Here is a 20,617-nt window from a genome sequence, read left to right on the forward strand (position 1 = left end):
GGCTTGTTGGTCTAGTTGTATGATTCTTGCTTTGGGTGCAAGAGGTCCCGGGTTCAATTCCTGGACAAGCCCTTGTGTTTATCAGGTATAAATTTTGCATTTGTCCACAGCTGAATTTCTTTCATGAATCACTTTTGACTTAATTTTAAACTTCAACCTCTATTTTTCTCACGGGACACACTCAATGGATCAATTAAAATTTATGGAATCAGACCCTGTGTGCTGTTGGATCCCAACATTTTACCCACATGTATGCAGGTTCCACGGTGTAATGGTTAGCACACTGGTGATCCAAGTTCAAATCTTGGTGGAACCTCCTTGTGAAAGCTGTGATCTCCAATTGACTTACTCAAGTCAAATGGAATAAAGGAATTACCAACTGAACAAACTCAAGGGATTACTGAAAATCCATAAAATGAAGTACAGTGGTACTTCAATTTACAAGCTCTAATTGTTTTAGAACTGAGCTTGTAACTCTTAATTCTTTTCTGCATGAAAATAGCCATACCTTTAAATTAGTGGTAAAAGTGCAATATACTAACCCATTTTCAGAATGATTTCCCTGTTAAAATCTCATAATTCATAAGATTTTCATTTGAGCAATATTTTGCGGGGCTTGTTGGTCTAGTCGTATGATTCTTGCCTGGGGTGCGATTGGACCCGGATTTAATTTCTGGACAAGCCCTTGTGTTTATCAGGTGTGAGTTTTTCATTAGTCCACAGTCGAAATCCTTTTCATGAATGAATTTTGACTTATTTTTTAACTTTAACCTTTATTTTTCTCACAGCACACACTCGATAGATCAATAAAAATCCATAAAATCAAGTACAGTGTCACCTCTATTTACGAGCTCTAATTTTTTTAGGACCGAGCTTGTAACCCTTAATTCTTTTTTGCATGACTATAGCCATACCTTTAAATTAGTGGTAATATGTGTAATATACTAACCCAGTTACAGAATGTGTTCCCTGAGAGATGTTTTGTTGAAACACAAATAAAGTAGTACTTAAATCTACGACTACAGTTTGTTCAAGGACTGAGCTCAAAAGCTAAAAAAAAAAAATCTAAGTAAATCCAATTTGTGATAAAAGTGCAACATGGACTCCCAGTTTCAGATTGTGTCCCCTATAAAAATATCACATTTATCGAGATACTTGCAAAATCACAACACAAAGCTTTTTGGTCGAATCGTATATTTTTTGTTTTGTGTCTAGGGTTCAAATCCTGAAAAAGCTCTTGTTCATTTATGCGTGAAAATTGTAGTGAATCAAAATGTGTTAATAAAAGTGCAGTTACAGATTGTCTCCCCAAATGAAATAAATACGTTTTTGAAAATTTGGTCTAGACGTATGATTCTTGCTCTGGGTGTGAGAGGTTCATGGTTCAATTCCAGGACAACACCTTAATGGTAATTTCAAACTTTGTGCTCACTTTTCCAAACTGCACACACTCAAGGGATCAATGAAAATGTATAAAATAAAGAACAGCGGTACCTCAATTTACGAGCTCTAACTGTTTTAGGACCGAGCTTGTAACCCTTAGTTTATTTTTGCATGAAAATAGCCATACCTTTAAATTAGTGGTAAAAGTACAATATATTAACCCAGCTTTAGATTGTAGTCCGTGTTAAAATATCATAATTCATGAAAATGTAGTGAATCAAAATGTGTGCTAATGAAAGTGGAGTTACAGAGTGTCTCCGCAAAGAAATAATCAACTTTTTGGAAATTTGGTAACAGGTTTTGTAGGGCTTGTTGGTCTAGTGGTATGATTCTCGCTTTGGGTGCGAGAGGTCCTGGGTTCAATTCCCGGACAAGCCCTTAAAAGTTATTTAAACCTCTTAGATCAATTTATTAAACTGCACACACTCAAGAGATCAATGAACATTTATAAAATCAAATACAGTGTTACCTCAGTTTACGGGCTCTAAATGTTTTAGGACAGAGCTTGTAACCCTTAGTTCTTTTTTGCTTGAAAATAGTCATACCTTTAAACTAGTGGTAAAAGTGCAATATATACTAACCTAGATTATGTTCCCTGTTAACATCTCACAATTCATGAGATTTTTTTTTTGGAATGTGATTTTTCGGGGCTTGTTGGTCTATCCAGACTTCCCTCTCCAGAGCAATATTAGCAACTTCCTCCTGGGGGAGCCCAAAGAGTTCCCAGGCCAAAGAGGAGATGCAATCCCCCCGTCTGATCCTTGGCAACGAGGACCTCCCTAGGAGACCCTCGTGAGGCATCCGCACAAGATGGCCGAACCACCTAAACTGGCTCCTTTCCAAGGGAAGGAGCAACGGCTCGACTCCGAGTCTCTCTCGGGTGACTGAACATCTCACCCTATCTCTTAGGGAGATGCCAGCCACCCTTCTGAGGAAAATCATTTCAGCCGTTTGTATCCGCGATCTTATTCTTTCGGTCATGACCCACACTTCATGACCATAGGTGTGTAGATACTGTAGCTCGGTAGACCAAAAGTTTTGCCTTCTGGCTCAGCCAGTTCGAACTGGCGCGAATCACGTGAATGACGTTCGCGAACCTACTGACGCAGGGAAATGACTGTGTCGCGACGTAAATCTCGTGAATCACGTTCGCGAACGTACTGACGCAGAGAACTGACTGTGTCGCGACGTGAATCTTGTGAATCACGTTCGCGAACGTACTGACACAGAGAACTGACTGTGTCGCGACGTGAATCACGTTCGCGAACGTACTGACGCAGAGAAAAGACTGTGTCGCGACGTGAATCACGTTCGCGAACGTACTGACGCAGAGAAATGACTGTGTTGCGACGTGAATCACGTTCGCGAACGTACTGACTCAGAGAACTGATTGTGTCCCGACGTGAATCACGTGAATAACGTTCGCAAACGTACTGACGCAGAGAACTGACTGTGTCGCGACGTGAATCTTGTGAATCACGTTCGCGAACGTACTGACACAGAGAACTGACTGTGTCGCGACGTGAATCACGTTCGCGAACGTACTGACGCAGAGAAATGACTGTGTCGCGACGTGAATCACGTGAATAACATTCGCAAACGTTCGCAAACGTACTGACGCAGAGAACTGACTGTGTCGCGACGTGAATCACGTTCGCAAACGTACTGACGCAGGGAACTGACTGTGTCGCGACGTAAATCACGTGAATCACGTTCGCGAACGTACTGACGCAGGGAACTGACTGTGTCGCGACGTAAATCACGTGAATCACGTTCGCGAACGTACTGAAGCAGATAAATGACTGTGTCCCAACGTGAATCACGTGAATAACGTGAATAACGTTCGCAAACGTACTGACGCAGAGAACTGACTGTGTCGCGACGTGAATCACGTCCGCGAACGTACTGAAGCAGAGAAATGACTGTGTCGCGACGTGAATCACGTTCGCGAACGTACTGACTCAGAGAACTGACTGTGTCCCAACGTGAATCACGTGAATAACGTTCGCAAACGTTCGCAAACGTACTGACGCAGAGAACTGACTGTGTCGCGACGTGAATCACGTTCGTGAACGTACTGACGCAGGGAAGTGACTGTGTCGCGACGTGAATCACGTGAATCACGTTCGCGAACGTACTGACGCAGAGAACTGACTGTGTCGCGACGTGAATCTTGTGAATCACGTTCGCGAACGTACTGACACAGAGAACTGACTGTGTCGCGACGTGAATCACGTTCGCGAACGTACTGACGCAGAGAAATGACTGTGTCGCGACGTGAATCACGTTCGCGAACGTACTGACTCAGAGAACTGACTGTGTCCCGACGTGAATCACGTGAATAACGTTCGCAAACGTACTGACGCAGAGAACTGACTGTGTCGCGACGTGAATCTTGTGAATCACGTTCGCGAACGTACTGACACAGAGAACTGACTGTGTCGCGACGTGAATCACGTTCGCGAACGTACTGACGCAGAGAAATGACTGTGTCGCGACGTGAATCACGTGAATAACGTCCGCAAACGTTCGCAAACGTACTGACGCAGAGAACTGACTGTGTCACGACGTGAATCACGTTCGCAAACGTACTGACGCAGAGAACTGACTGTGTCACGACGTGAATCACGTTCGTGAACGTACTGACGCAGGGAAGTGACTGTGTCGCGACGTAAATCACGTGAATCACGTTCGCGAACGTACTGACGCAGAGAACTGACTGTGTCGCGACGTGAATCACGTCCGCGAACGTACTGAAGCAGAGAAAGGACTGTGTTCCAACGTGAATCACGTGAATCACGTGAATAACGTTCGCAAACGTACTGACGCAGAGAACTGACTGTGTCGCGACGTGAATCACGTCCGTGAACGTACTGAAGCAGAGAAATGACTGTGTCGCGACGTGAATCACGTTCGCGAACGTACTGACTCAGAGAACTGACTGTGTCCCAACGTGAATCACGTGAATAACGTTCGCAAACGTTCGCAAACGTACTGACGCAGAGAACTGACTGTGTCGCGACGTGAATCACGTTCGTGAACGTACTGACGCAGGGAAGTGACTGTGTCGCGACGTGAATCACGTGAATCACGTTCGCGAACGTACTGACGCAGAGAACTGACTGTGTCCCGACATGAATCACGTTCGCGAACGTACTGACGCAGAGAACTGACTGTGTCGCGACGTGAATCACGTTCGCGAACGTACTGACTCAGAGAACTGACTGTGTCCCAACGTGAATCACGTGAATAACGTTCGCAAACGTTCGCAAACGTACTGACGCAGAGAACTGACTGTGTCGCGACGTGAATCACGTTCGTGAACGTACTGACGCAGGGAAGTGACTGTGTCGCGACGTGAATCACGTGAATCACGTTCGCGAACGTACTGACGCAGAGAACTGACTGTGTCCCGACATGAATCACGTTCGCGAACGTACTGACGCAGAGAACTGACTGTGTCGCGACGTGAATCACGTTCGCGAACGTACTGACGCAGAGAAATGACTGTGTCGCGACGTGAATCACGTTCGCGAACGTACTGACTCAGAGAACTGACTGTGTCGCGACGTGAATCACGTGAATAACGTTCGCAAACGTACTGACGCAGAGAACTGACTGTGTCGCGACGTGAATCACGTTCGTGAACGTACTGACGCAGGGAACTGACTGTGTCGCGACGTGAATCACGTGAATCACGTTCGCGAACGTACTGACGCAGGGAACTGACTGTGTCGCGACGTGAATCACGTGAATCACGTTCGCAAACGTACTGACGCAGGGAACTGACTGTGTCGCGACGTGAATCACGTGAATCACGTTCGCAAACGTACTGACGCAGACAACTGACTGTGTCCCGACGTGAATCACGTGAATCACGTTCGCAAACGTACTGACGCAGGGAACTGACTGTGTCCCGACGTGAATCACGTGAATAACGTTCGCAAACGTACTGACGCAGACAACTGACTGTGTCCCGACGTGAATCACGTGAATCACGTTCGCAAACGTACTGACGCAGGGAACTGACTGTGTCGCGGAGGATGACGTCACATTGAGGATCTCATTCAGTCACTGCGCGCGTCGTTCATTGGGTGCTGAGGGCTTGTGTCGTTCGCGAACTGACACACAGTGAGATCTGCCGCTGGGGAAGCTGTTACTGACTGACTCATGATTCGCCGACCTGCACACATTTTTTATTCTATTTTTCATATTGTGTTTATTATATACCCTTTTTAGAGTGACCATAATTGTTTGAAAAAAAAAATAACCCACATTGGATGTGATATAAAAGAGTGATTTTTATTACATTTTTAATACATGATTGTTTTGTTAGAAACATTACATGTCAAAATAATAAAATGTATTGTGAAAAAAAAAACTTGTAGCACATTTTAGAATCCTTTTTTCTATCTTGTCAAATCCACTATGAATTGTTAAAATAAATGTAATGTAATAATGTAGAAAATAATTGCATTTCAAACACATTTAAGAACATATTTCAAATTTTGTCGTCGAGTCAAATGTTAAAATGTAAAAATAATAATACCATTTGTAAATTTGTATGTAATATCTACCACTTTAAAAAACTTTTTTTTAAATTATTTTGTTTTCAGATCCATTTTAAAATGTCATGGACACCTCATGGAGAGGACACAAAAAAAAGAAGAAGGAAAAAAAAGAAAATAATATTTGTAGCAAATTTTAAAATAAATTGTTATTATCTTGCCAGATTCACACACAGCGAGATCTGCCGCTGGGGAAGCTGTTACTGACTGACTCATGTTTCACCGACCTGTACACAGAACTGCTGCTGCAGAAGTGATTCGGTGAACGAATCTTTTGACAAATCAATTTAAGGAACTGATTCTAGTGATTCAGTACAGTCAAAAGAACTGCCGATCCCATCAATACTGAACAGCAGGACAGGTGTAACAACATTATTACCTGTCCCTCCTCATAACTCCTTGTGGAGATCAGAATGCTTATTATGTAAATGTTTACCTAAGTGGTAAGCAACGGTGGTAATACTAATCGCCACATTTGGCGTGGTGTGTTTTAAAGTGGAAATTGCAGCCTCATTGTTTAAAGTGTCACCTTTATTGTTAGTTTTGAGCCCAAATACCTCCATATTGTACTTCACCAAATTGTAATTTTGTGCCATTCCTCCTCTCCATGATGTTATTGCTTGTATGCACTTTGTGTGTGCGTTCTGACACACTCAACATCACGCGCCTCGGTTCTGTAGTCACCGCCGTACAGTGGCATTCAGATGAAAGAACGGTACCGGTAGAGATTTTTATAAAATACAAACCCTGTTTCCATATGAGTTGGGAAATTGTGTTGGATATAAATATAAACGCAATACAATGATTTGCAAATCCTTTTCAACCCATATTCAATTGAATGCACTACAAAGACAAGATATTTGATGTTCAAACTCAATAAACTTTAATTTTTTTTTGCAAATAATAATTAACTTAGAATTTCATGGCTGCAACACGTGCCAAAGTAGTTGGGAAAGGGCATGTTCACCACTGTGTTACATCACCTTTTCTTTTAACAACACTCAATAAACGTTTGGGAACTGAAGAAACTAATTGTCGAAGCTTTGAAAGTGGAATTCTTTACCATTCTTGCTTGATGTACAGCTTAAGTTGTTCAACAGTCTGCGGTCTTGTTGTCGTATTTTACGCTTCATAATGCGCCACACATTTTCCATGGGAGACAGGTCTGGACTGCAGGCGGGCCAGGAAAGTACCCGCACTCTTTTACTACAAAGCCACGCTGTAGTAAAAAATGGACACATTGATGATACAGCAGAGGATTGGGAGAATGTCATGTGGTCAGATGAAACAAAAATATAACTTTTTGGTATAAACTCAACTCCTTGTGTTTGGAGGAAGAAGAATACTGAGTTGCATCCCAAGAACACCACACCTACTGTGAAGCATGGGGGTGGAAACATCATGCTTTGGGGCTGTTTGTCTGCTAAAGGGACATGACGATTGATCCGTGTTAAGGAAAGAATGAATGTGGCCATGTATCGTGAGATTTTGAGCCAAAACCTCCTTCTATCAGTGAGAGTTTTGAATGGTTGACCAAATACTTATTTTCCACCATAATTTACAAATACATTCTTTGTCGCTCACAGTTGAAGCGTAAGAATTACAGACCTCTGTGATCATTTTAAGTGGGAGAACTTGCACAATCGGTGGCTGACTAAATACTTTTTTGCCCCACTGTATATATATATATATATATATATATATATAGATGGATTAGGGGTGTGGGGAAAAATCGATTCAAATACGAATCGAATCGTTTAGGTTGTACGATTCAGAATCGATTCCAATTTTTAAAAAATATATTTTTTTTATTTTAATTTTTTTTTTTAATTAATCCAACAAACCACTACACAGCAATACAATAACAATGCAATCCAATTCCAAGACCAAACCTGACCCAGTAACACTCAGAACTGCAATAAACAGAGCACTTGAGAGGAGACACAAACATGACACAGAACAAACCAAAAGAATGGAAACAAACATTAATATCATCAAAAACAATATCAATATTAGTTATAATTTCAGCATAGCAGTGATTTAAAATCCCTCATTGACATCATTAGACATTTATAAAAATTAAAATAAAGTGTCACAGTGGCTTACACTTGCAATACATCTCATAAGCTTGACAATGTCACGCTTTCGGCGCACTTGTTGCGCGGAGTTGCCACTTCGTGGATGCACACGACCAGTCAGGCAGGAGTGCAGGTAAGAAACTGATTTTTAATATAATAAAACAAAAGAACACTGATACAAAAGGACAAAATAAAGCGCGTGCCTACGCACGGAATCTAACGCTAAACTTAGCAGGAGACGAAAGTACAAAAATGCGACGTGCCGACCGCACGCGAAGCTAAGGCGGATCTTAGCACATGGAAAACATAAGACTGAATACATACGTGACTTTGTTGCAAAAGCAAACAATGGACCGAGGACGAACTAAGGAATCAGGTGGGCTTGAATACACAAATAATAATCAGAAACAGGTGTGTGACAGGAGCCCGTGAGGAGGAGCACAATAAGTTGCCATGGTGACTAAAACGAACAAGTGCTCAAACAAGGATCGGCAGAGTCCAGAAACAAACATGATGAAAAACATACCAAAAGGCAAAACCATAAACAATCCGAGTCGCGGATCGTGACAGACAACACACTGTGTCCAATGTTTTCACTAAGATAAAATAAGTCATATTTTTGGTACGTTTAATAATTAAAACAAATTTACATTATTGCAATCAGTTGATAAAACATTGTCCTTTACAATTATAAAATCTTTTTTTTACAAAAATCTACTACTCTGCTTGCATGTCAACAGACTAGGATAGATCCTGCTGAAATCCTATGTATTAAATGAATACAGAATCCTTTGAAATCAGGGGAAAAAAATCGTTTTTGAATCGAGAATCGAATCGAATCGAAAAATCGATATATTAGCGAATCGTGACCCCAAGAATCGAGATTGAATCGAATCGTGGGACACCCAAAGATTCACAGCCCTGGTTAAAATTGTTTTCAAATTAAACCCAGACAGTCGTTTGGATAAAAGTCTAGAACAAATAAATGAAGTGCAATTCAAACATTTTCCTGTATGATATTTTGATTATAAAATGGCATTAGTGCTCATAAATTGGCATATTTTTTTAGGTTAATATATATTATAGAAATGAGTATTATGTGCTTGATTATGATAAATACACATTGTAAAATGTGATTATTCAGATTTTAAAAATATATAATAATTAGACAGCACTATATATATATATGTATATATATATATATATATATATATACATATATCTATATATATATAAATACACAGTATATAAGCATACATATTCATTGTTGTATTTACAAATAATAATACCGTCGTCCCTTGTGTATCGCTGACATCAATCACAGGTTATTACTCGCTTGCACAATATACATAAACTTAAAAAAACTAAACAATATTTGAACACAAATGAAATGTAACAGTCGGAATTTCATACACAATAAAAAGGTTAAAGAAATAATTTAATTTCGGTGAAGTGGGAAATAGGAATCATTCACTATAGATCAAATATGTTCATAGCTCAAGTATAAAAAGCTGTTTTATGATCTTCTAAATAAATTTTTTAACATTTGAAACCCTTCAAGACACAAATGAACACGCTTTAGTCACATTTACACTGTAAGGCTGAGCCAATCGTGGCCACAATACTTAACAGTGCGTTCTGACTAGTTTGGTCTCCTTTTAGTTGCCAATTTTTCTGTAGTGTTGATATTTCTAGTTGTCGTTTAGCCATTTTTATGCTTAAAAATATTTCATTCAGGCCATAATTATAATAATAAGGTTTTAAAAAAGTATTTCTTATGCAGTGAATATTTTAAAATATTTAAATATTTGCAATATTTCTAAGAGCAATGCGGTAACACAGCAATTTTGTTTAAGATTAATTTAAGGTCACAAAATAAATTAAAATACTAGTATGTAAAAGCAAAAAACCCTATTTAAGTGTAATTACAGCATACTGTATGATGATTGTGTTTCTAAGGTCAAAGTTCACACCGTGAGTGTGTCAGTTATGCCACCACAATGTAAACTTTAATGTTTTAACCTGCATTTAAAGTCATAAAGTGCACATCTGCCCTGCACAATTCCACAGACACTCTGCTCTCATCACTTCTTTGATGGCCGACGACTGCAGATACTTTTTGTCCATTTTGATGTACAATCCCAAACTTCATGAAGGTAACTTTACATTCTGTTTCAAATGTACTGTAGTTACTTTACATCAACAGGCAAGGAAGTGATACATGGTCACAATCACTTGGCCTTCAAAGCTGATTCTGGTATTTGTGAGACTAAATACTGTATATTTTTCAATGACTGGTGTTTAAAGGCCTACTGAAACCCACTACTACCCACCACGCAGTCTGATAGTTTATATATCAATGATGAAATATTAACATTGCAACACATGCCAATACGGCCTTTTTAGTTTACTAAATTGCAATTTTAAATTTCCCGGGAGTTTCGTCTTGAAAACGTTGTGTAATGATGACGTGTACGCAAGACGTCACGGGTTTTTAGGAAGTATGAGCGCTACACACACACACAGCTAAAAGTCGTCTGCTTTAACCCCATAATTACACAGTATTTTGGACATCTGTGTTGCTGAATCTTTTGCAATTTGTCGAATTAATATTGGAGAAGTCAAAGTAGAAAGATGGAGTTTGGAAACTTTAGCCTTTAGCCACACAAACACAGGGTGATTCCTTGTTTAAAATTCCTGGTGGTGAAACTTTTCTATGGATCAGAACGCGGTCAAGCGAACATGAATCACGAAGGAATGTCAACCAGCAGGTTTCGGTGAGAAAATTGTGGTTAAAAAGTCGCTTCTTACCGGAGAAAGGCTGAGCTTGTGCCGTCCATAGCTGCCGTCGACTCCCCTGAGACATTGGCTTCAAGACACCCGTGGAGACACCCCTCCGACTATCAGGTACTGTTAAACTCACTAAAACACTAGCAACACAATAGAAAGGTAAGGGATTTCCCAGAATCATCCTAGTAAATGTGTCCAAAAACGTCGGAATCCGTCCCAATGCAATCACGTTTTTTTTTCTTCTAGTCCGTCGCTATCAATATCCTCAAACACGAATCTTTCATCCTCGCTCAAATGAATGGGGAAATTGTCGTTTTCTCCGTCCGAATAGCACTTTTTGTTGGAGGCTCCCATTAAAAACAATGTGAATATGTGAGGAGCCATCAACATGTGACGTCATCGTCTGCAACTTCCGGTAGAGGCAGGGCTTTTCTCTTAGCACCGAAAGTTGCAAACTTTATTGGTGATGTTCTCTACTAAATCCTTTCAGCAAAAATATGGCAATATCGCAAAATGATCAAGTATGCATTCTCATCTCTCCAAGCTCGGAGAAGAATACTTTTTGAATGGAAGTCTCCCAAGTCTCCCCTCATAGTTTTTGGCTGAAGGATATTATGCTCTTCATAAAACTTTAAAAATTAAATACAATCTAAGAGGGTCTTTAAACAAGTTCCACTCATGGTGGCGCCCTTTTATCTCCCACTTCGATAAGCTGAAGCCACTTCCTGATGACTAAGTAGCAACTCTGTCTGTTTGGTAACCAAGTTACTCCTTTCAAGACGTGTAATAATGTGTGTACATTTAGTGTACTTAGCCAGCATTGTCTATAAGAAGCTTGAACACTCATGTAGTTTTTTTATTCACTTTTTATTTTTTTAATGTGCATTTAATTTGTCCAAGGACTGTTTGGAGTGTGGGGAGTGAGGGGTTTGTTATATCCATCCATCCATCATCTTCCGCTTATCCGAGGTCGGGTCGCGGGGGCAGCAGCCTAAGCAGGGAAGCCCAGACTTCCCCATCTCCAGCCACTTCGTCTAGCTCTTCCCGGGGGATTCTGAGGCGTTCCCAGGCCAGCCGGGAGACATAGTCTTTCCAACGTGTCCTGGGTCTTCCCCGTGGCCTCCTACCAGCTGGACGTGCCCTAAACACATCCCTAGGGAGGCGTTCGGGTGGCATCCTGACCAGATGCCCGAACCACCTCATCTGGCTCCTCTCGATGTGGAGGAGCAGCGGCTTTACGTTGAGCTCCTCCCGGATGGCAGAGCTTCTCACCCTAAATATTTCTATATGTGCATCAACTTGAATGAATAAAAACTGTTTATGAAAAATAAATAAATACATTTAAGCATTAAATGGCAAGCATTGCAGCAGGAGGCAGCTTCAGAGGAATCAGACCCAAAGTGAACATTTGTGCTTTGAACTGATCTATCTCCTCCTGGGTTAGCTCGTTCTCAAGGGAGTAAAGACCGCCTGAGGTTTCCACCGCACGCACCTGTCCTGGCAAATTTCCTGCAGGTGCGCCGGACTTCTCCATCGCTTTGTTGGTCTCGGCTGCGGAGGAGGAACCTGTCCCCAAAGATGGAGCCGCAAGTTTTTCGCCAGACGAGCGGGGGAAGGGGGAACCTGGAGGGGCATCGGAACTTGTAGACGGCGTGGCGTCAGACCCGGAGGGCGGTTGTGTCACAGCTGGGATGGCGCCGCTGAAACCTGGAGATGTTGGGGCCAGTGGAGAGCCTAATCCACTCGCTGGAGAAGCTAAACTGATATTAGTTGCTTGGGCTGGTGGTTCGGCCTCAAACCCTAAAGAAGAGCAAGATAAGGAATGACATGTTTGTACATTACACATCTACCGCTAAAAACCTCCAAGTTTAGAAAAATATAACATCCACAGACAATGAGCTCACCAAACATCTGACTAAGAGCTGCACCAGGGCCATTTTTTAGCTCGCATCATTGGCCTATAGTTTTAAAACGAATGTAATATATTTTTATTCCGCAGGATTTTTTGGTTAATTTTTACATGTTGGGCACATTAAAGGAGAACTACACTTTTTGGGGGGAATTTTGCCTATCGTTTATGATCATGAAAGATAAGAAGACAAACGTTTTTTGCATTCTAACGTGTCAAAATGGTCTCGTTCTTGCTGGCTAGAAATTAGAATATTATTAAATATTTTAAAAACGGAACCGTGTCACTCAATCGGTACTGTAAGACACGATCGGTCCACGCACGCGCGGCAATGATTAACATGAACAAAATATGGTAAACATTGTACATATTACATACTGTTATGAACGTGTCTGTTACTACATTATCTACATTTACTTGCAGTTTGTTTATTAAAATGTTGGAGTGTTTTGAAGTTGTTTTAGAGGGCTTTGAAGGCTACAACAATGATTCCAATGAGCTGTTTTTTATCTTTAATACCCTGAAAAAAAAAAAACTGTATTCATGTCTCTCATAATGATTGTGTACGACAGGTAAAATGCCAAAAAAAAGTGAAGTGTCCCTTTGAGAGCTTTAGATAACTGTTGGTAGTGATCTATATCCATGGTAATTTTAATTAACTTATTCTGGATGAATAAAGGTTAAATAAATATATTAATACATGTAATCTTGTGGTGTGATATCCAGAAGGCTTCGTGCTGAATACGGTGCTCAGAAGTAAGTCTGAGCTACACAGGAAGAAAAAAACTTTGCTGTTTAAGCAATAAATAGTTTATATATTGTTACATGTTGCTGTTCCTGCTTTGTCTACACAAGAAAAAACAAGTTTTGATTAGACAGTTGATGATTGATGCGCGCCTTTCAGATCAGAGGCAAATTCAATTGCGGAAAATGACAAATGATTTGCCAAAATGTACTGGTAGGCTTTGGGCATTGGACAAAGTTGCGAGGTTGTGCGTATTTCCAAGAAAATGGTTGAATTTGCGCGATCATTAATTCATGCAAGGAATGTTTTCTAACATGCAATAACAGATATTACACTCATTTATTGACCTACTTTGGACTGGTTTTAGCATCTTTAATGCACTGTCATAATCAAAGTTGATGTTTACACTTTATATTATTAGTGGTGGTTAACTTTTTTTTATGACTGTGAAGGCTCTAAATATTACCTTGCCTGTTAACTATGTTGTACTGCAGATAATTATTATATCTAGCCAAAAGTTTAAACTTGTATCAACACATTTGTAAGAAATTGACATATGTTGAAAAGTTGACATTAACTGTGGCCAAATTAAGCACTAAAGTAATATTTGATTGATGATAATGCAAGTAACCCTTTCAAATGCAACAAACATTTTTCATACTGTAGTATTTTTTTCTACTAGTCTAATTGGAAGGCCAATAACTCAATTATCTTAAATAAGTAAATAAACAAAACAATAAAATACACTGTTAATTTATGTTATCAAAAATTGCACTTCAATATTGAACGTCTTGAAATGAAGTTTTTCCTCAATTGGTAAAAAACTGGATCGGGTGTTTTTGTTGTCCATCCATCCATTTTTTACCGCTTATTCCCTTTTGGGGTCGCGCCTATCTCAGCTACAGTCGGGGTACACCCTGGACGAGTCGCTACCTCATCGCAGGGCCATCACAGATAGACAGACAACATTCACACTCACATTTTTGTTGTCTTTTTTTAATTTCCAATGCCATCACGACATACTTGCTCATTCATCTGTGTTGAAGCAGTTTGAAGATGAAATATTCCCACACACAGATGTTTGGCTTACAATCATCTTTTTCCTCCTAAATGTTCTTACTTAGCAGTGCTTCTCACTGGCAAGACAATGTCCGTGTATTCTGTCTGTAAGCTAGCAGCTCCGCCTGCTCACACCGACACAAAGATTGTTGATGACTGACAAAAAGCTTACTCGGTTCACTAAATTTATTCTGCCTTTCAAATAAGCGTGCTCAGGTGCTGAGAGCGATGTACAGAGTGAGACAGCTAGTATCCATTTTGAAAGCCAGAAACGAAGAAAAAACAGACCTCGGAATTTATAAATGCTAAAAAGTTCATTTTATCGTTCAATTAATTTACTTATTTGGCCAAGGTCTACTTTTTAATGAACCTCAGAAACCCTGCAGAATGCATTCACAAGATTTCTGAAACTGACTCTTAGAAAAAAGTAAACTCTTACCTTTATTGCCACATCCAGCAGGTGCTGAGCCAAAGCCACTTGACGAGGTCCGAGGCGCTGGATATCTTAGTTCTGCAATCTGTGAAATGATCCAACAATTAGGTACTGCATCAAAAAAAAATACATGTATTAATTAGGGCTGTCTTCAAATATTTGAATATTCGAGTGGGAGTAATCTGATTTGACAATTAACCTTGCAGTTGAATCGTCTGCTTTTAAACTAAGTTAATTCCTGCGCGTGCCTCGCATGCAGCAGGTGTGTTGGGAGGAAACATTGATTGTTTTCATCATGTCTTCTTTAAATATTACAACAATATTCTTCTATGCAGACAAATAGTTTTCAGAAAGTAAGAGATAAATCTTAATCTCGGTTTTCACTTGCTTCCTGGTGTGACGTCACGTCTCTAAAATCAGCTGGCCGTGTTTCGGCCACCTCTTATTATATCGAATCTACCGCTTAGACCCATAGGCTTAACTCTGCTCTTAAAAAAGGTAATGATCCTTCTGCAGGTTGACGTATGGAAACTTTGTTAATACTTTTACATCCTGTATTTGCTCAAGTTTGATGTCAACTAGGTGCTGCGTCAAAGCCGAGGACTTCACACACTGTAGTTAAGCCTTTATGTGAGGTGGAAAAAATTGCAAATTAGATATTTATATTGTTCATTTTCATATAGTACAGTATTCCTTTCACATGTACCTTTTATTAACTTCAGAATATTCACATATACGTGCTAAAGAACATCCTAGCGACATTAGTCACACCTAGTGACTAGTCAGTATACACTATTATATATCTTAGATTTGTTCCTCTTAAACAAATAAAAACATCCCACATGACCGTGGACAATGGACAAATTCTAACAGATTTGATTATAAAAATGTTAAGAAGAAAACAGCCCTAGTATAAATATTCAATATGAGTGACTGTGTGTGCCTCACCAAAGCTGCACGAGTAGATTGATTCATTCGGTCTCCCCACTGAATGAGCAACCAGCTGATGCCATCGAGCTAAAAAAGTAGACCAGGACCAAGCATTAAACACTTTTCACACCAATTCAAGATTCCAACTTTCAACGCTACACTTACGTAACTCTTGGTGGAGTAATATTCAAACCTCTGCTCTTCTGGAGATATGTCTGCAAACCCTACAGTGGTGGGGGTGAGGGGGGAGAGACATCATGTTTATCTGCTGGCGTATTACGAAAACAAATGTCACGTGTGTTTGATACCGACCAGAAAACAGTGCCTTGGAGCCGCTAGAACAGGAAAAGCTTGACTGGTCTGAGCTCTCCCAAACCATCATGTCACTCTGAGTCTGAATGATCTCCCTGAGAAGGACAAGGATGTTAACATTTTTAGGGGACGACATCAGAGGGCAATTTGTGCTTTTACGTCATTGTTGCATGATTCATAGTTAAGGAAAATGGCAACTCACAGTTTTTGTTCTTCATCTTCTTCACCCGGTGCTGGTCCTCTGTCTCCTTTTCCTCCTCTTCCACCCCGTTCATCGTCCCCGCGGTTGATGCCCACGGTTGAAACACTGTTTTGAGAAGAGACGCTAAATTCGGAGCTCTTCAAGCCGTGTCCTCTCCCACCACACTGATTACTCACACGGGAGGACACTTGCTGGCTATGTCCTCCTTTTTGGTGAGAGGGATTCACCGGAACCTTGTTTCTATGCCCTGAAACACACACACAGAAGTGACATTGGAGCGTTTTTATCAAAACAGTCGAGACAGCCTGGGTTCTGTTTGAGGGAGTTTTCCCTCACCTCCGTCTTGGTCTTGTTCACACTGCAGGTCAATTCCAAGTTTTTTCCCCATATGTGACCTGTATCAAAATTTTTAATGTCAGTGTAAACAGTGCAATTTCAAATACTTCATATTTGACCCAGGCCTCTTTCGTATGTGGATATAAATGCGATGTGTCCTCAGTGTGAACGCTCCCACGCTCAGGTCTTCAAGCAGACATTGAAGCAAATTATCCCGTAGAACTGCGGGAGCCAAAGTACTTCTTCTCTTCTTTCTTATTCTCACATGCGCAATAATTTTGGTTCAGAAGACGTTGAATTTGATCACAAAAAACCCTTGAAATTGTCACAAATGTGCCAGTACTGAGACCGACTAGAGCTGAAGCCAATTTTAGTTCTGTAAACACTGAAGTGCTCGCTACGTCATGTCTGCAAGCGGGTCAGTTTGCATTCACATTAAAAATCTAATTTTTTGTAATGTGAACGGCCACTAAAAAGACTGGATTTGAACCAAAAAAATGTAAATTGGACATTGAACCCGGTGTGAACGCAGCCTAAATGCTTTAGTTGGTTCTTTTTATGTACGAGGAGACGAGTTCTGGACCTGTTGTATGTGTAGAGTGCCTTAAGATAACTTATTTTGTTAATTATTAGCCTCTCACATGTTAAGTATCTGAGTCATTGACCATATTTTCGTTAACTTGTAATACCAATTGTTCCATTAAACACAGAGAGCAGTCTACCAAGTCAAATTTCTTGTGGCCAATAATGCTGATTCTGAAATGGCAGCTAGAGAAATACAATTAACTTTACTTGATTAGCATGTCTTCGGTCATTAAATTTGATATATGAAAATGAGAATTAAAAAAAACAAGATTAAAAAAAAAATACTTTTAATTTTAGGTGTCGTATAACAATATGAAAATCATCAGAAAAACAACCTGTATTTGTCCTATCACATTGTGTTGTGCATTACAAACTCAAAAGCAATTCAGCTGCTGACGCAGAAGCTAGCTTGCCTTTGTTAATGCCGTAGCAGTGTGAGTGTCTCTGTGAACAATGCGATGTGTTACTATGCCAAAAAAAATACCAGTATTCGCTCTTACAATAACAATGGCAATACAGATTGGTTATTATACAGGTTACGGAAAGTAAATGAAGTGTAGCGCCCATTTAAACGCAGCAGACAGAGTGTTAAACATGGCTTTCATTGGTCATGTAGGAATTTGTTGCTCCTTTCAAAATAAGACATCCTGCATGCCGCCCACACCAAATGCCCTGCTAACACTCTGCTGGGAAGAATAACAATAACACTGGATTCATATGTGTATACCTCACCAGCCACCCCGAAAATCCGCCAGCCTTCATGCCTCAAAAGTCCATGAAGACGCTTCCGCCGGCAAAGAAGCTGCCGGAAGAAAAGCCGCCGGCCATTCTCATTTCAGCGGCGTCTGAAAAGTGTAAAAAGCCCGCCAGAGACGCCCGGAAGGCCAAGGTGTTTTGCAATTTGCTCATGAGAATAACGTGACGGCAGTGGACAGAGCGAGCAAACAGCGAACCTTGGCGTTCCCCACATTAGCGTGGCAACTGGCCTGCTTGGGTGGGCCTTCATTTGATTTCCACGCTGTGTGTACGTCCCAACAGGTGAAGCTGTCAATGATATCATCCGAGAGAAGCGCAGATAAAACGATACATGAATCAGTGATACATTTGATCGCTGTGAAATCAGAGATGCATTGGACCCCCGCCCCCACCATCGCTGAAGACACTGGACCTCTCCACAGCAGACCTTCTGGACACAGTTTCTTTTTTAAGCACCCTATTTTTATATTCTATATTTATTTAGGTACAATTTATGTTTACATTTATGAGTCCATTCAATTGTTTTGTTTGTTTATGTACGATAAACTTATTATTTTCAACTTACAGAACAATGATAAACAATTCTACAGTAATGAGAAATACAAGTTTAAATCCTTTGAACTGGTTAGTCGTTTTAAAACCAAATTGATTGTCAGTGGTAATGTATTTTTGAAACTAAAGAATATATTCAAATACTTTAGAGCAGAGGCATCCTAAGTGTGGCCCAAAAGCCATTTGCGGCCCGCAGCTAACTTTTTTTTACAGCCTGCGACAGATTTCCCAACAAGGGCAAAATAAATAAATATATATATATATATATATACGTATGTAAGTTGATCATGAGATTCAAGCATGGAAGTTGATCATGAGATTCAAGCATGGAAAGTAAAAAAAAATACCTTTAAACAGATTTTTTTTAATAAACTATCAATATTTAAAAAACTATACTGAACCAAAAGCAATGATGTTATGAATGATTAATAAGGCTCTAATTACTTCACATCAAACATTGCTCTTTAAACTTTTTTGAGGGAAAATATTGCAAACCCAGTTTATTAAATTTTCTTTGGTCTTAACATGCAGTTGAGACACACATTCATTCCATCCATCAATCGTTTGGGGTCATAGGCGGGGATTGATGGAGTCTATCTCAGCTGCATTCTATCCTGCTTAAAGTGTACTTAAACCATTTTCTGACATAATCATTTTCTACCTAATATTTAGGCAATTAGCAATGTACGATTTAGATGGATAACAAATCATTATTTACAAGGAGTAGTTGTTGATTATTTGAGTTTAGTTGATACATTTGCCAACCCTTGTAAAAAGTTAAACCTGTAAAACGGAAGTTGCTGACTTTCAGCGCATGCGCAAACGGATCATCAGTTTTCTTCCCCCCTAGAGGCCAATCAGCTGTCGTGTATTTAAACAGCAACTTCCGGTTCCCGAATTTGAAAAAGACGTCCGTTAATTACGTTATAATAATTTAATAACTGATGATTTTTATTTTTGCCATATAAACTATAAAGTGATAATCAATCAGTCCTTGGATATACTTATTGTTTTTCGACACGAACAAAAAGAAAGCTACGTTGTTCAATTGAACATTTACATATTACAAAATTAGATTGAAATAAAGCAAATGTTTTTTTTCTTTCTTAAAAATTCCTATTCATTAAACGAAAATATCAATTACCAAACTATACACTGACCCTAAGAGCGCCCAACTATTTGTTTTAAATACAACTATATATACATAACATATCTTACCTGTATCTCCTCTGGAGTGCTGTTGAGAGGTAGAGCGGTTATAGCCTCTTCCTCCTCCTCCAACCGGGTGCTCGTTCCAGCATTTAACACCATATTGACAACGTCCTTGCATGAAATACTTACAGACAGTCATGATTTCTCTTTTTATGGCTTTAAACTTAAACGTCGGCTTGTCTTGTCGCTCCTACTTGCCCCACTATCCACCTGTCAACTCTATCAGACCGCGCATGCGCTAAAGTGTCGTCAGTTCCGTCGTTGTCAAGTTTGACACTGCTGTGACGTCATCGATGGCTGAGCTTCTCCTTACCTTCGTTGCCATGTTTTTCCATCTCAACAGAAAATAAACCAACAACCTGACACCTCCATGATATTTTTCTGAACTTTTTTTTAAGGCTACACTTCCTTGTCTGAGTGTAAAAAGCAGTGTTGCTTCACTTTCGGTACCTGAATTGGCGCACTTACGTTTGCTGTAAAAGGGTCTATTGGTCACAATTTGGCAACCCTGCTCGCCACGCCCCTTTCTCGTGTCTTCTTGTGACAAAGAAGTGACCTCTGATTAAACTGTCACATGATTGGTTAAGCACAGCAGCCACTTAAAGCTCTTTTTTTTAAAACCTTTATTTTTAATATTCAACATTTACATACACGCAAATATATAATGATAATCAAAACAAGTACAGAAACAGTACAAAACAAAACAG

At 40.0% G+C, this 20,617-nt stretch overlaps 1 protein-coding gene and 2 non-coding genes across 10 annotated transcripts; 2 read left to right on the forward strand and 1 right to left on the reverse strand.

Moving 5' to 3' along the window:
* On the forward strand, nucleotides 1–72 carry trnap-ugg (transfer RNA proline (anticodon UGG)). Its single transcript has one exon. It is a non-coding gene; the product is annotated as a tRNA-Pro (tRNA).
* Nucleotides 73–1,749: 1,677 nt separating this feature from the next.
* Nucleotides 1,750–1,821, forward strand: trnap-ugg (transfer RNA proline (anticodon UGG)). Its single transcript has one exon. It is a non-coding gene; the product is annotated as a tRNA-Pro (tRNA).
* A 9,906-nt stretch (nucleotides 1,822–11,727) lies between these two features.
* LOC133539812 (nucleoporin NUP42-like) lies at nucleotides 11,728–20,159 on the reverse strand. Of its 8 annotated transcripts, XM_061882008.1 has the most exons (11): nucleotides 19,917–20,159; nucleotides 18,344–18,434; nucleotides 18,123–18,235; nucleotides 16,806–16,864; nucleotides 16,646–16,716; nucleotides 16,470–16,574; nucleotides 16,268–16,362; nucleotides 16,121–16,179; nucleotides 15,974–16,042; nucleotides 15,032–15,110; nucleotides 11,728–12,679 (listed from the first exon to the last, which is right to left on the reverse strand). In XM_061882008.1, the coding sequence occupies exons 7-11, from the start codon at nucleotides 16,335–16,337 to the stop codon at nucleotides 12,228–12,230; spliced, it is 729 nt and encodes a 242-aa protein (XP_061737992.1). In that variant the 5' UTR covers nucleotides 16,338–16,362; nucleotides 16,470–16,574; nucleotides 16,646–16,716; nucleotides 16,806–16,864; nucleotides 18,123–18,235; nucleotides 18,344–18,434; nucleotides 19,917–20,159; the 3' UTR covers nucleotides 11,728–12,227. The 8 variants fall into 8 exon arrangements, with proteins under 8 accessions (XP_061737992.1, XP_061737994.1, XP_061737995.1 ...); XM_061882010.1 differs by lacking the exon at nucleotides 18,344–18,434; XM_061882011.1 differs by having other exon boundaries at nucleotides 18,118–18,235; nucleotides 18,344–20,159.
* Between the last annotated feature and the right edge of the window lie 458 nt (nucleotides 20,160–20,617).

This window comes from Nerophis ophidion, linkage group LG21 (assembly GCF_033978795.1).
Source record: "Nerophis ophidion isolate RoL-2023_Sa linkage group LG21, RoL_Noph_v1.0, whole genome shotgun sequence".
Lineage (NCBI taxonomy): Eukaryota > Metazoa > Chordata > Actinopteri > Syngnathiformes > Syngnathidae > Nerophis > Nerophis ophidion.

What these genes read in the sequence shown, in the direction of transcription:
- LOC133539812 (XM_061882012.1), bottom strand. Translation starts at nt 16,337, where the DNA reads ATGATGGTTTGGGAGAGCTCAGACCAGTCAAGCTTTTCCTGTTCTAGC. An exon ending in CTCCAAGGCACTGTTTTCTG is followed by an intron (nt 16,180 to 16,267) that starts GTCGGTATCAAA and finishes CCACCACTGTAG; the next exon opens with GGTTTGCAGACATATCTCCA. An exon ending in ATTACTCCACCAAGAGTTAC is followed by an intron (nt 16,043 to 16,120) that starts GTAAGTGTAGCG and finishes CTACTTTTTTAG; the next exon opens with CTCGATGGCATCAGCTGGTT.